At 41.6% G+C, this 13,629-nt stretch overlaps 1 protein-coding gene across 1 annotated transcript in view; it reads left to right on the forward strand.

The window, feature by feature from the left end:
* The first annotated feature begins 2,583 nt into the window (after positions 1-2,583).
* MYCBPAP (MYCBP associated protein) overlaps positions 2,584-13,629 on the forward strand; it is a 50,938-nt gene continuing 39,892 nt past the window's right edge. The window contains exons 1-5 of the mRNA XM_058172455.1: positions 2,584-2,782; positions 5,331-5,458; positions 9,561-9,723; positions 11,719-11,825; positions 12,454-12,634. Of these exons, the coding sequence (XP_058028438.1) occupies positions 2,734-2,782; positions 5,331-5,458; positions 9,561-9,723; positions 11,719-11,825; positions 12,454-12,634 (628 nt within the window). The 5' untranslated portion in view covers positions 2,584-2,733. The remainder of the gene's footprint in view (positions 2,783-5,330; positions 5,459-9,560; positions 9,724-11,718; positions 11,826-12,453; positions 12,635-13,629) is intronic.

Raw genomic sequence — 13,629 nt, forward strand, 5'->3', positions numbered from 1 at the left:
TCAATGTAAACATTTGTGGTATATTCTCAATAGAAACTGGACATAATAAACATATCTTTCATATGTGATGCAATTCTCATTATTCACAATAGCTACATTCTGTGAAAATGCCACAAATACAGTACTGAATTAATGAATACTGAAATCTCAGCTGCAAATGTATGCATTAGGCAATTCCAATGTTTTGCTGTTCTGGATGCCTGTAAGTGCAACAATGCCATGAGAACTGATTTAGGGACGATGAAAAAGTTTTTGCAAATAAGCCAATTCACAAATACCAAACCCACAATTAACGAGGATTGCTTGTATAGTGCTCACGTAGTCTTTCAGAACTTATCCAGAAACTTGCTGCATAGTCTGATTGATATTGGAGTAAAAGCTTTTGAAGTCTTAATGGAACTTAATGAGGGCCTGATGTCCATCAATCTAGATAATTATATTTTTATTACAGTGTGTTATTTTGTACATGCTTTAACATGATTTATGAAATGAAATACTATACTAGTAGGCATTCAAAGTGACCAAGTGATAGGAGCTAATAGGGTAGGTGAAGTAGTAAGAATTGTTCCCAATATTTCTGCTTGGTGCAATTTCTCCTTTGGATCTGTTACATATTGGATGGGCTTTTTTTTTTAGCAAAAGGGTAAAGCTGATATTATCTGAGGAGAAACCAGTGCTAAATCTATGTTCCAAATTAGTTTGGCTGACAAGAAGACATAGAATGAGAGGACATTATTGATAACAAACACGTTTTACCTCAGCTAGGCACTGTACAAACTACTGCAGGAAATGCTAACACCATGTGAATGAGCAGTCCAGTCCAGTTATGAACTTCTGGCCATCCATATCTAAAAATAGCCAGACAGTAGCCATAGAAAATATGCATCCTAGATTACACCTCTTGGAATTGCACAATTGTTATTGTGTCTGAAGGTATCTGTAACAAGTCATTACGATGGCATCTAGGGCAAAATAGCACTTGATCCCCCCAAGGGCACATAAATAACCATGGTGTATTGCACAAACCACTGTAGAAACCAGCTGGATGAGACAAAATTCCTTGTCATTATGGCTATGGCAACAGTACTAGAAACACACAACACTCTTTCCTAGTTTAATCAACCTTGCAGTATTCTGATTGTGCTCTTTTGACAGCATCTATCCTTTTTTAAAAAATAGAGATCTGGTGCTTTTTCAAAAAAGCGTACGCACATAAGGAGTACTGTTAAGACCCAGCCAGGATTTGGAAAGGACCACCTGGGTATTGTATGGACAGATGCCTCTGAGTAAACCAGATGATTAATCTTTCCTCCATTCTCATAGAGGGCTACGCCAGCAACTGTAGAAAAAGGTAGCATGCCCACAACAGTCTGAAATGTTCAGTAGGAGCTAGTGTTGCCTAGAAATTCAGGTACCCCAAATGTGGAGAGAAGCTGATAACAGCTTGATTTGAATCTGAGAAAGACTTTTACCTTTCCAAAGGGGCTTGTTCACTCACTCAAAAATATGAATCCCCATTAATTCAGACAAGCAAATAGATTTATTAAAGAGGGTTAAGTTTTTTACAGGGTACAGAAATGATACATACATTCAGTTCATTATATGTGATACCTCAGAAAGAAATAATAGAACAATAAAAGGCACTGATTACATATGAGAATTATACAATAGAAAATATTGATTCTAGATAACATTCCACAAGCAGCAAATTTATGGATTACATTGCTCCCTTTTCCAGCTGAATTTGAATCTTTCTTAAAACTTGCAATGACTTCCAGAATATTGTTTGGTGTTGAAAAGGCAAGTTCTCTCATACCAAAAGAAATGGCTAAGGAGAAAAAAATATTTTCCTGAAGTCAGAAAATAAGTATAGAGTGCTATGCTAAAATGCTAATATTGGTTTTAGTAAGTTAATAATTAGCCTAAAATTACAGGCAACATTGGCAGATCCCATCCTTGACCATTTCAGCAACAATCCTATGGATAGAGAGCTGTATTGTATGGATTACAAAAACAGGTACCAGTCCTGGATGACACAAAGCAACAACTAAATCCCACGGCAGAAAAAATAAATAAAAGGGCATAAAAACTCATTTATACTATAGTCAGTAGGAAATGAGTACTAGACCTACCTGGAAAACGCTCAAATTGTGATAATCTACTTATACGGCATTACTGAGGAAACAGCCTTTCCTATAAGCTTGGTTTTCCTGTAAACCTAAAAACCTATACGAACCAGGAAAAAAAGTCAGCAAGAAAAATAATAAGCTTGGGCCACTTTATTCAGGGGGAAAAAATAGTATAAGCGGAGCAAATAGTATTTGCACACACTATTCCCTGCTGCGGAGCCAGGCGAATGAAGTTCAAAGGGTTTCGTTTGCATCTTTAATGGAAAAACAACAACTCTAGAAGCTCACGGCCAGACTGAATACGCCAGCTATGAGCAATGAAGCGCGTGCACAATTGCGGGGGCCTTGACGACCCGAGCCGGATTTCGTACACGAGTCCTCTGAAAGCGCTCCCGTCCCGTGGGGGCGCGACTTCCCCCGAGCTCTCCTTGGGATTGGGAGCCAGTGGAAAGCAGTGGAAAGCAGTGGATTCCAAGGCTAGCTGCAGGAAAACGATTGCCATGGAAACGAGAACGCGGCGGCTTGCGCGTTCTCTAGGCTTCTGGAACCGCAGCAGCAAGCCTGGGATAAGTTGGGGTCTTTCCGGAGCTTGGTGATCATCACGATGAACAAGATGACAAAGAAGGAATCGCGCATCAGTAGAACGCCCCCCGGTAGGCTAGTACAGGGAGCTCATCCGGGGCTTAGTATAAATTTCATGTAAAACTCAGCCTGTCTGATCACTTTCGGTATAGTTTAGTATTGTTACGGTGACTAACAGTAGTAGTGGAGTAAACAGGGATAATGCTTTGTGTGTTACCTGTAATTGTCCTGATACCCTCAGAGATAAAGGATTATTATTAACAGCTTTAATTAAAATGTTTACCATGCTGAACTAGATCTTTTCTCTTTAATTCCATGGGAGTGGCCACAGTAGGCTTTTTTGAACCAGATTAATGAACTCTGTGTGACCTCGTATATACTTTACTCTCTTACTGTGTACCTTCAGTCTCTAAAATTCATTGAACTGAAAACATTTAAACTATTTAAATCATTTTATAAGGTTGAGTGCTTGCTCAGCTTAATAGTTAGAGATGGGCATTATGCTGGCTAAAGAAAGTAAGTATAAGGAATGGTTTTGATTAGACGCCAAACTCTTAGAAAAATAGATAGGAGCAGCAAGAGGGGCATTGAGCATCCTAGTCTGGATGCTTTAATGCAGACAGAGCACAGCATGTGGGTGCAAAGTGAAGAGAGAAGACAGAGTGAATGGGCAACATTCAGTAGCAATAGGTTCCAGGACAAACAGTGTTTAATGTAGAAGAATATGATTGTAGTCTTTAATAACTTTAAAATGTTATTAATGAGTGAATAAAGGAACAGACTATATTGTCTACATTATAAAAACAACAAATGCGCTCCTGAAGTTCAGAAAAAAATCAGGCTATGTATTTCAGCTTCTGTGGTCACTTCTTGCAGGCACTTGTAATATCTAGCAATTGAACCCTCAAAGTTCTTTTTTCTTCCTTTAGTCAGAGAGAAGTAGCTAACCAAAAATAGCTTATGAATAATGATCCAGCAAATGTGTTTGTTATTAATGTGCACCATTTAATTTGTATTGCAGGATTCATATTTTCAGTGATAAGAGCATGAGAAATGTTGTAGGTATCTGGTAGGACATTTTCTATTGTTTTGGGGTGTAAGATCTGTAAGCATCTCAGACTAATAATATCAAATTTGGCCTGATACAGAAGTAATAGATTCTCAAAATAGATGTAAGATAAGATTGTGTAATAGCTGAATCCTGGACTTGTACTGTATAATGAGGTGAAGCTTTACCTAAATCAGGGGTGTCAAATTCGGCCCCCAGGGCTGCCCTGGAACCAGCAAAGGACCGGCCTGCTCTGCCAGTGAAAACAGAGCTCGGGAGGACCACAGGTGGCATTCCCAAGCTCCGTTTTTGCTGGCAGAGGGTTGCAGGAGGCTGTCGCAGCTGAAAACAGAACTCAGGATCCTGTTTTTGCTGGCAGAGCGCTTGGGCCACCACAAGCGCCCCCGACACGAGTGATGTCAAACTGTCCATGCCCCCCCTGCCCCACCGAGGTTAAACACAACCCTGATGCAGGAAAGCACCAGAATGCAGCACAAAACATGAAATGTGCTATGAACTTTACCATATACAGTACATTATAACAACAGAGATCATGACTAATATATTGGAAGGTGCTGCCATCAACATTCTTCTTTTAGAAAGTGGTCAAGACCAACCACACCATAGGCATTTTCTATTTTTTAAAAACCTGGCAATTTGCATTGTACCGTTTAACTGAATTTCGATGCTTGAATGCTATTTTAATGTTCAATTTTAATCTGCTATTTTGGAGGTATTATTGCTTCAGGTTTTTCATACCAAGAAGTACCATAGGATAGAAAAGAATAACAGAGACTAGAGGAAATATTCTTACAATGAAGCAGAAACACATCTCATTCAAAATCAGGGCTGGGTGATAGGGTATTAGAGACCTGCTTCAGTTATCATAGTGCAAGTTTAGGTCATTTGGAAAACAACTGTTTGACAAGTCCTGACTCCCCTTCTGTGTAGTCCATTTTCTTCAATTCAGGAACAGGATGTTTGTGACTATGTATGCATGTGTGATCTCTGATTAACTACCATTTAGCTTTGCAAGCTTCTCTTTGGACTTCTCTTTGGAATCAAAGAGAAGCTTTGTAAGCTCTCTTTAGAACAGAGGTGTGATTTTTACCCAAAGTCTTGGCTATGGCCCTCGTAATATCTCCAGAAGTTACCATTTCTAACTGAATTTTTAATAAGCAGCATAATATTGAATTAATTGTATGCATAATACAGTTAATTTAATATGAAAAATGATTTGGTCATGCAAAAACCACCATATATATTGGAATTACTATATGACTGAGAAAATGCTAAGATGTGAGGAATTCGTACATAATAGAATAATAAAAATTCTAACGACAATCATGCCTACTTGCAGTTATGACCCTACCTACCAAAAAAGAGGAATGTTTTCTGAATTATTTTTAATTGCATATAGACAATATGGGTGTATATTCTCTCTCTCTCTCTCTCTCTTTCCCTCCCTCCCTCCCCCACTCTCTCACTCTCATTTCTCTGTCTCTTAAGTATGTACAGTACACACATACACATCTACATATGCCATACAGAAAATTAGTCCTTTTTTTCAGAAAAAAAAAGAATCAAACCATTTGAACAGCCTTCTTCACCACTCCAAGAAGAGCCAGAACCTGTGAGCTGTGTACTGCAAGGAGACGAAATCCAGGCTCTTGCGATAAAGCCAGAAGATTTGGCAAAGGTGAGTATTAAAATTTTCCTTAATTCGGATAATTTCATTCATGGCCTTTATCTGTGGACAGTATTGAGTTTCAGTGCTTGGTAACCATGGTCTAGACAGAAGATTTCCTTATGTTTTGCTAGTATCAGATGGGTCTGTTGATCGCGTACCTGGCTCCTTGCTACGTGACTACAGCCCTGCCTGAGCTGCTTGAGGTGCTTGCCGGGGTGGCGATTGAGATCCCCAGACTTTTGGTCATGGGGAATTTCAATCTGTCATCGGCCGGCTTGTCATCGACGGTGGTTCAGGAGTTCCAGGCTTCCATGACGGCCTTGAACCTGATCTAAGTAACTGATGGCCCTACACACATGGGGGGGTCCACACTGGACTTGATTTATATCTCTGGACAGTGGTTCAATGATCTGGTATTAGGGGATTTAGTGACGACACCGGTGTCATGGACAGATCATTTTCTCCTCCGCCTAGACTTTCAGACCGCCGCTCACCACCGCAGGGAGACGGAACCAATGCGTTGGTTCCGTCCCAGGCGCCTGATGGACCCCGAGAGGTTCCTGACGGAGCTTGGGCCGTTTCCTGATGATCTTGCCCACGGCACGACTGAAGAACTAGTTGCGGCCTGGGAACAGGCTGCGGCTGGGGCTTTGGACCGTGTCGTGCCTTTGCGGCCTCTGACCCGGCGTAGATCTCAATTGGCTCCTTGGTTCTCTGAGGAGCTGAGAGAGATGAAACGCCGGAGAAGACGCCTAGAGAGTACCTGGAGGTCCAGCCGTTCCGAGGCTGATCGGACACTAGTTAGGTCTTTTTCGAAAGCCTACCTAGTGGCAATGAGGGTTGCGAAACGTTCCTATGTTTCCACCCTCATTGCGTCGGCAGATAACCGCCCGGCTGCCCTGTTTCGGGTGACCCGTTCCCTTTTACACCAGGGGGGACGGGATGACCCCTTGCAGGGACGTGCTGAGGAGTTTAGTGGTTATCTATACGATAAAATCGCTCAGCTTCGGGATAGTTTGGACCAAGATTGTGATGATCCGGATGGGATGACTGAGACACGTCTTGTTGATGTTGTTTGGGATGAGTTTGATTCTGTGGCTCCCGAGGACGTGGACAGGCTGCTGGGGAGGTTACATGCCACTACATGTTTACTGGACCCGTGTCCCTCCTGGCTGGTGCTGGCCACTCAGGAGGTGACACGAGGCTGGCTCCGGGGAATTATAAATGCTTCTTTGTTGGAAGGGGTTTTCCCCGCTGCCTTGAAAGAGGCGGTGGTGAGACCCCTCCTCAAGAAGCCTTCCCTGGACCCAGCTATTTTGGGTAAGTATCGTCCAGTCTCCAACCTTCGCTTTGTGGCGAAGGTTGTAGAGAGTGTGGTGGCATGGCAGCTTCCCCAGTACCTGGATGAAGCCGTCTATCTAGACCCGTTCCAGTCCAGCTTCCGGTCCGGGTACAGCACGGAGACAGCTTTGGTTGCGTTGGTGGATGACCTCTGGAGGGCCAGGGATAGGGGTTGTTCCTCTACCCTGGTCCTGTTGGATCTTTCATCGGCTTTTGATACCATCGACCATGGTATCCTGCTGCGCCGGTTGGAGAGTTTGGGAGTGGGAGGCACCGTTTACCGGTGGTTCTCCTCCTATCTCTCTGACCGGTCGCAGACGGTGTTGACAGGGGGGCAGAGATCGACCGCGAGGCGCCTTACTTGTGGGGTGCCTCAGGGGTCGATTCTCTCACCTCTCCTGTTCAACATCTACATGAAGCCGTTGTGCGAGGTCATCAGTGGCTTCGGGGTGAGTTATCAGCTGTACGCTGATGACATTCAGCTGTACTTTTCCACCCCGGGCCACCCCAACGAACCTGTTGAACTGCTGTCTCGTTGCCTGGAGGCCGTACGGGTCTGGATGGGGAGAAACAGACTCAGACTCAATCCATCCAAGACAGAGTGGCTGTGGATGCCGGCACCCCGGTACAGTCAGCTGCTACCGCAGCTGTCTGTTGGGGGCGAGTCACTGGCCCCAACAGAGAGGGTACGCAACTTGGGCGTTCTCCTGGATGGTCGGCTGTCGTTTGAAGATCATTTGGCGGCCGTCTCCAGGAGAGCCTTTTACCAGGTTCGCCTGGTCCACCAGTTGCGCCCCTTTCTGGACCGGGATGCCTTATGCACGGTCACTCATGCTCTCGTCACTTCCCATCTGGATTATTGCAATGCTCTCTACATGGGGCTACCCCTGAAGTGCACTCGGAGACTCCAGTTAGTCCAGAATGCAGCTGCGCGGGTGATCGAGGGAGCTCCTCGTTGCTCCCGGGTAACACCGCTCCTGCGCAGTCTGCACTGGCTACCTGTGGTCTTTCGGGTGTGCTTCAAGGTTTTGGTTACCACCTTCAAAGCGCTCCATGGCTTAGGGCCCGGGTACTTACGGGACCGCCTGCTGTTACCTTATGCCTCCCATCGACCCGTACGCTCTCACAGAGAGGGTCTCCTCAGGGTGCCGTCCGCCAAGCAATGCCGGCTGGCGGCCCCCAGGGGAAGGGCCTTCTCTGTTGGAGCACCTACTCTCTGGAACGACCTTCCCCCAGGTTTGCGCCAAATATCTGACCTTCGGACCTTTCGCCGGGAATTAAAAACTCACTTATTTATACAAGCGGGACTGGACTGATTTTTTAAATTTTTAAATTTTAAATTTTTTAATTTTTTAATCCTTTGTAATTTTATATGGGGTATTTTAGGTTAGGTCAATCTGACGGTTTTAATTCGGCCACTCTTGAATAGGTATTTTAAATTGATATTTTAAATTTGTATATTTACTGTTTTTATCTTTGGCTGTACACCGCCCTGAGTCCTTCGGGAGAAGGGCGGTATAAAAATTTAAATAAATAAAATAAATAAATAAATCTGTGGCTGGGATCTTCAGAGGCCAGGGACTGGCTGGGTTGTGTTGCCTCTGGTCTCTATAGCAGATCCTTTGCCTCTGAAGATGTCAGCCACATTTGCTAGTGAAGTGTCAGGAAATCTGCTGCTAGCACTAAACACTGAAGCTTTGCTCTCATCTCTTGGTGGTGGGGAAGACACCTTCTATCAGTTGAGTGTGTAAAATAATCATCCTGGATCATTGTTCCTCGCTTCAGTTTTGTTAATAAGTTTATTTTTGTGGTCATCTCTTCCTATAGCTCTGCCTCTAGTCAGGCTTTGCACTACAGGCAAAGTGCAAAGAGACAAGCTCACAAGAATCCAAGAACTTCCAATATATGACCTAGTATGACCTATACTAGAGCCATCTCTCCCTTGACTGGAGAAAAAAAATGAAGGTGCAGGGGGTTGGACTCGAAGACCTCCAAGATCCCTTCCAACTCTATTATTCTATTCTATTCTATTCTATTCTATTCTATTCTATTCTATTCTATTCTATTCTATTCTATTCTATTCTATTCTATTCTATTCTAATGGAAACATGTCAAAAAAAGGATGTTGCCAGGGCATGTTTGTGGTGAGGCACAAGTAAGAAAAGGACCGTAGGCTCTTTTAGAGTCATCCAATCATCATTGTGCCAATGGAACAGGATTTTTTTAAAAAAAACTCAGTAAAGACAATATGACATTAGAAGATGCTGTAGGTGACTGATATGGAAATGGCCTTTCTGTATGTCACATTGTTATAATATTTCAGATTCTTTTTTATTCATATGGGAAACATAGTATCTTCATTGTAAGGCACCAATGGGTGACATCCTGGAAAATATTTATTTATGTACATTTTATGTGAAATAAATACTGTTATTCCAATTTATATTAAAAGCTTAAATGATAATAGGGTACTATGTATGCAATATGATGTATTCAAGCCAGGAAAAGGAATAGGTACCTGTGGCATGGTGTTAGTCAGAAATGTTGTAAGAGAGCTAAGGAAACCCTGGAAAGTATGTGGATACTTGGATTCTGACATGAAGAAAAAAGATTCTATCATCTTGTTCATAAAAAGGGACAGAAGTGCACCTCAAGCTTCATTTCATCTTTTGCATACATTTGGTAGCTCCTATTATTGGCAGTATAATGAGAATTGTAACAGTAGAACTATTGTAAATATTGTTTAATTGAATATGTGTTTGTTATGTAGCTTCGGGCTGGAAAACCTCCTCAAGAAGAGAAAGAGAAACCTGTTGTTATCAAGAAGTACCTTGTACGCAAATCTAGGCCACAAGAAATTGGGAAAAAAACTAATTTGCTGGTTGCTTATCCAGCTCTCCCAGATGAATCAAAGAAAACACTGAATTATTCTGGTACAGTTGTCTCTATTTTTTCATATTGCGGTCCTGATGTTAAAATGTGAAATAATTTAGTGCTAAAAGAGCCATTTGTCCATCTTTCAATAAGCAGAAAACAAAACTGGCATGAAATTTGGCTTCCCTCTTGCAGTCCCTATTGTGCCTTGACAGCTTCTTTTCATTGCAGCCATCTGGACTTCAGATAATGAGTGACAGAGCGTAAAAGATTGAATGCACACTGAGAGAATACCTTGCACATGAGAAAAACTATTACTTTAATAACAGTACAGTTAGTCATGACTTATGTCACACATGTCAAACTTGCCACGTCACATTGCCGTCATGTGACATTTTGTGACATTTTTCCCCTTTGCGGAGCTGGGGTGGGCGTGGTCTGCACGTGACTCATCCAGCCCATCAGTTTGACACCTAAAAATTCCTGAATAGATTTTTAAATTCAGGATTATTTGGGTTTTAATTAATTTTGGATAAAATGAAGATAGAGATGTACAGATCAGTCTGTATTTGTTTTGAATCACTATATTCCTTTGTTGTTTTATTTCATCAAAGTCTTTCATCATTCTGTAATTCTTTAAAAAATTGCAAAAAACCCTCACCAGTTACAAGAAAAACATACATTTCTTGATGTGTACATTTTGTACATTTTGTATCTTGTGTGGAAAGCTTTTCTAATACATGTTTTCATTCACATCTTTCTATAATATGTTCACATTTGCATGGAGGGTTTTTTTGAGGAGACAAATATATGAGGTAGATGTTAAAGGATTTCATGGATTTATGTCATGACAGATTCCATTTTAGGACAATAAGTTATTTCACTAAAAAAAAAGAAATCCATATTTCAATTTATGGGTAAATAACTAGGTTATTGCAATTGAAGAAAGTGTTGGAGTAATCAGGCAAGATTTTTATTTCCTCCAAGCCAATGAAATGTTAAGAAAGGTCTAGGTAAAGGAGCCCAGAACTGTCTGCCTGAAGGACAAATCTCTGAATAGAGACTATAGTGGAACCAAATTTGGTAAACTGGGAGAAGCCAGCTAAAGAAAGAATAGATTTGAAAATTAGTCAGATTTGACTGGGGACTACATGGGGAAAAAAACCAGGAAAAAAAGCTGCATTGTATCCCTATAAGGAAAGGGAATTGGGCAAAAATTTGGAATAATATCAACTACTCCATTTGTGACCTGGAATGAAACACACCGTACTTTGCACGCATACTTCCCTATAAAAATTCACAAATGAATCGAAGTAGAAACACACAGCACATAAGCTTTCACCTTGATTAGAATTTCTCAGATCTACATATACAAACAACATAGGCAATTCATGGAGACATTGTCTGAATATTCCCTGTGTACTTGGCAACCAGCTTGTATTTACGATGGTTGCAGCATCCTGGGGTCATATGATTGCCATTTGTGACCATCCCAGCCTGCTTCTGACAACCAAAGTTAATAGAGGAAGCCAGATTTGCTTAACAAGTGTGTGGTTCACTAACAACTGCCATGATTTGCTTAACTTCTGTGGCAAAGAAGGTCATAAAGTTGGACATGACTCATTTAACAACTGTCTTGCTTAGCAGCAGCAATTCTGGTCCCAGTTGTAGGTAGTTGGGACTCAAGGATTACCTATACTACATTCTAAGCCTCCCCTCCCCATGGTCATAGGTCCCAGAACATAGCCCTGTACTTCCTAGTATGCACATACAAACAAATACTACTGCAAAGGGGATGGGAAGAATTCGAGAAGTCAGCCTTTGCATGCTTTCCTTTCCTTGTTTATATGGAGGGACTGTCAGTGGCTTAGAACCAATTCTCGGGTTTCAGAATTTTAAAATTTCTAAGTGCATGCCATTTTTGGTTACATTCTGAATGGTGGATCCCCAGTTGTAAGCCAGAAATAGAAGAATTTGCATGTACTGTCTCAGAATGTGTATGCTGCATGATTTATTTAACATTTCTAATATATTAAATGTTAATATTATTATAGGTGTAGAAGGACCAGTAGTTGATACGTTTGGATATATCACCCCATATAGCATTTTAGGAACTCTCCAGGAATTCAAGAAAGAAGCCATAAAAAAAGGTCACTCTCAGGTTTGTATTATTGTTATTTTCAAATTAGCTAAATATTTCCATTGATATCTGATTATTTAACAAGGTCTCATAATTTAACTGCAGCATTACAAAAATGCAAAAGTATTGTGAATATATTAATCCAAATCAACTTTTCCGTAGGTTTTTAAAAATTTGTTGTTGTTGTTTATTAAATGCAACCCTTCTTGTTTTGAAGCGATTCTGGGAATGCAGTGGTTCTTTGGTGTGTTTTTCATAATGTATCAAATTTATACTGAATGAGGGCTTATGTTATTTTTTCATTATTTCAGCCTTGCATTTCCGCTACTGCTTTACTTTTATATTATTTTTCTACTGTTCTTCCTTCCTGTGCCAAAGCAGCCCATTTTTCAAAGAACAATGTTAGCATAGTAGCCACCGTGTTTATCAATATGTTAGCTAGTTGATTTAGTATAGAATGAAGCTATTGAAAGAACGTCATCACCCAAACTCATCAATATGTCTGAAGGACAAAGCAAGAGAAATTCAAGAGCCCGCCTTCAAGATCAGTGCCATGGATCATGCAGACAGCATAAAAAGATAGCATAATTAGCTAGGCTACCTATCAGGATTGTCCTGCCTTTCTGAATTTGTCATTGTCTCCTTTCAGATAGTGCGAATGATTCCTGAGGAATCACAGCTTTCTTGTGCAATCTCAGTTTTTGGAATTTACGGAAAGAAACCTGAGGAAGAAAAGAAAGTAGCCCAGGGCTCTCCCTCTCAACATCGGGCTCTTCAGAACTGGCAGCGCAACATGGCTCTCAGGAGGAAGCAACAAAAAAGGCTACGTGGTATATAAAACTTGAACAGTACCTGTGGCTGATACATCTTAGTGTTAGCAATGATCTCTGGAGGGAAGTTCTGGGCAATTTTGAAAATAAAACAGATAGGCTTTAAAGGTGAAAAGATCTATATGAAGTTGATTCAGTGGTGGGATTCAAATAATTTAACAACCAATTCTTTGCCCTAATGACCAGCTGGGTAGGCATGGTTGGATGATCATGTGACTGGGTGGGCATGGCCAACTCATCATCAATCATGTTGAGGGGCGCTTCGCCTTGCCTGGCCTCTCGTGACTGTAAGGATGCTGCAACGGTCATAAGTATGAAAAATGGTCATAAGTCACTTTTTTCAGTGCCATTTTAACTTTGAATGGTCACTAAATGAACTGTTGTAAGTCAAGGATTACCTGTACAAAAATACAAAAAGCTTCTTTGCTTGCAAAAAGCTGCTCTAAATACCAATCATTAGATTAGAAATGGGGGAATACACACTGAAGATCAATGACAGTAACAGCCATCATGGAAACCTAAACCATTCTGTCTGAATACCATCCTTTTGATCAGCAATACCTGCAAGCCGGAGTTACAAATCAGACAAGGTGGCAGAGCACCTTGAGGAATTAAAGTAGTTAAAATGCAACAATATCAGTAGCCAGCTCTCGCTCATAAAGTGAAACCCTCTAGCAGAGAGGTCATTTAAGCTCTTCAGAAAGTGGGTGGGCACCAGGGGTGAAATTTACTTACCTTTCCCTACTGGCTCGCAAATGTGAGTGCATGCTCGCTAAGCTCATACGCACCTCCATGCATGTGTAGAGCCTTTGAGCATGCGCAGGGGGTCAAAAACAAGGCGTCATGACTTCCAGGCGGGTGGGCTAAGGGTCCCGCCGGCAGCGCTCTCGGATCGCGCAATACAGATAGATTCAGCTGAATTTTATCACTGGTGGGCACACTTGGGCTACAAAATGCCGAGCTAAAAAGACAAATTAACAAAGTATATAGGAAAC

This window comes from Ahaetulla prasina, chromosome 2, assembly GCF_028640845.1.
Source record: "Ahaetulla prasina isolate Xishuangbanna chromosome 2, ASM2864084v1, whole genome shotgun sequence".
In the NCBI taxonomy this organism is placed as follows: Eukaryota; Metazoa; Chordata; class Lepidosauria; order Squamata; family Colubridae; genus Ahaetulla; species Ahaetulla prasina.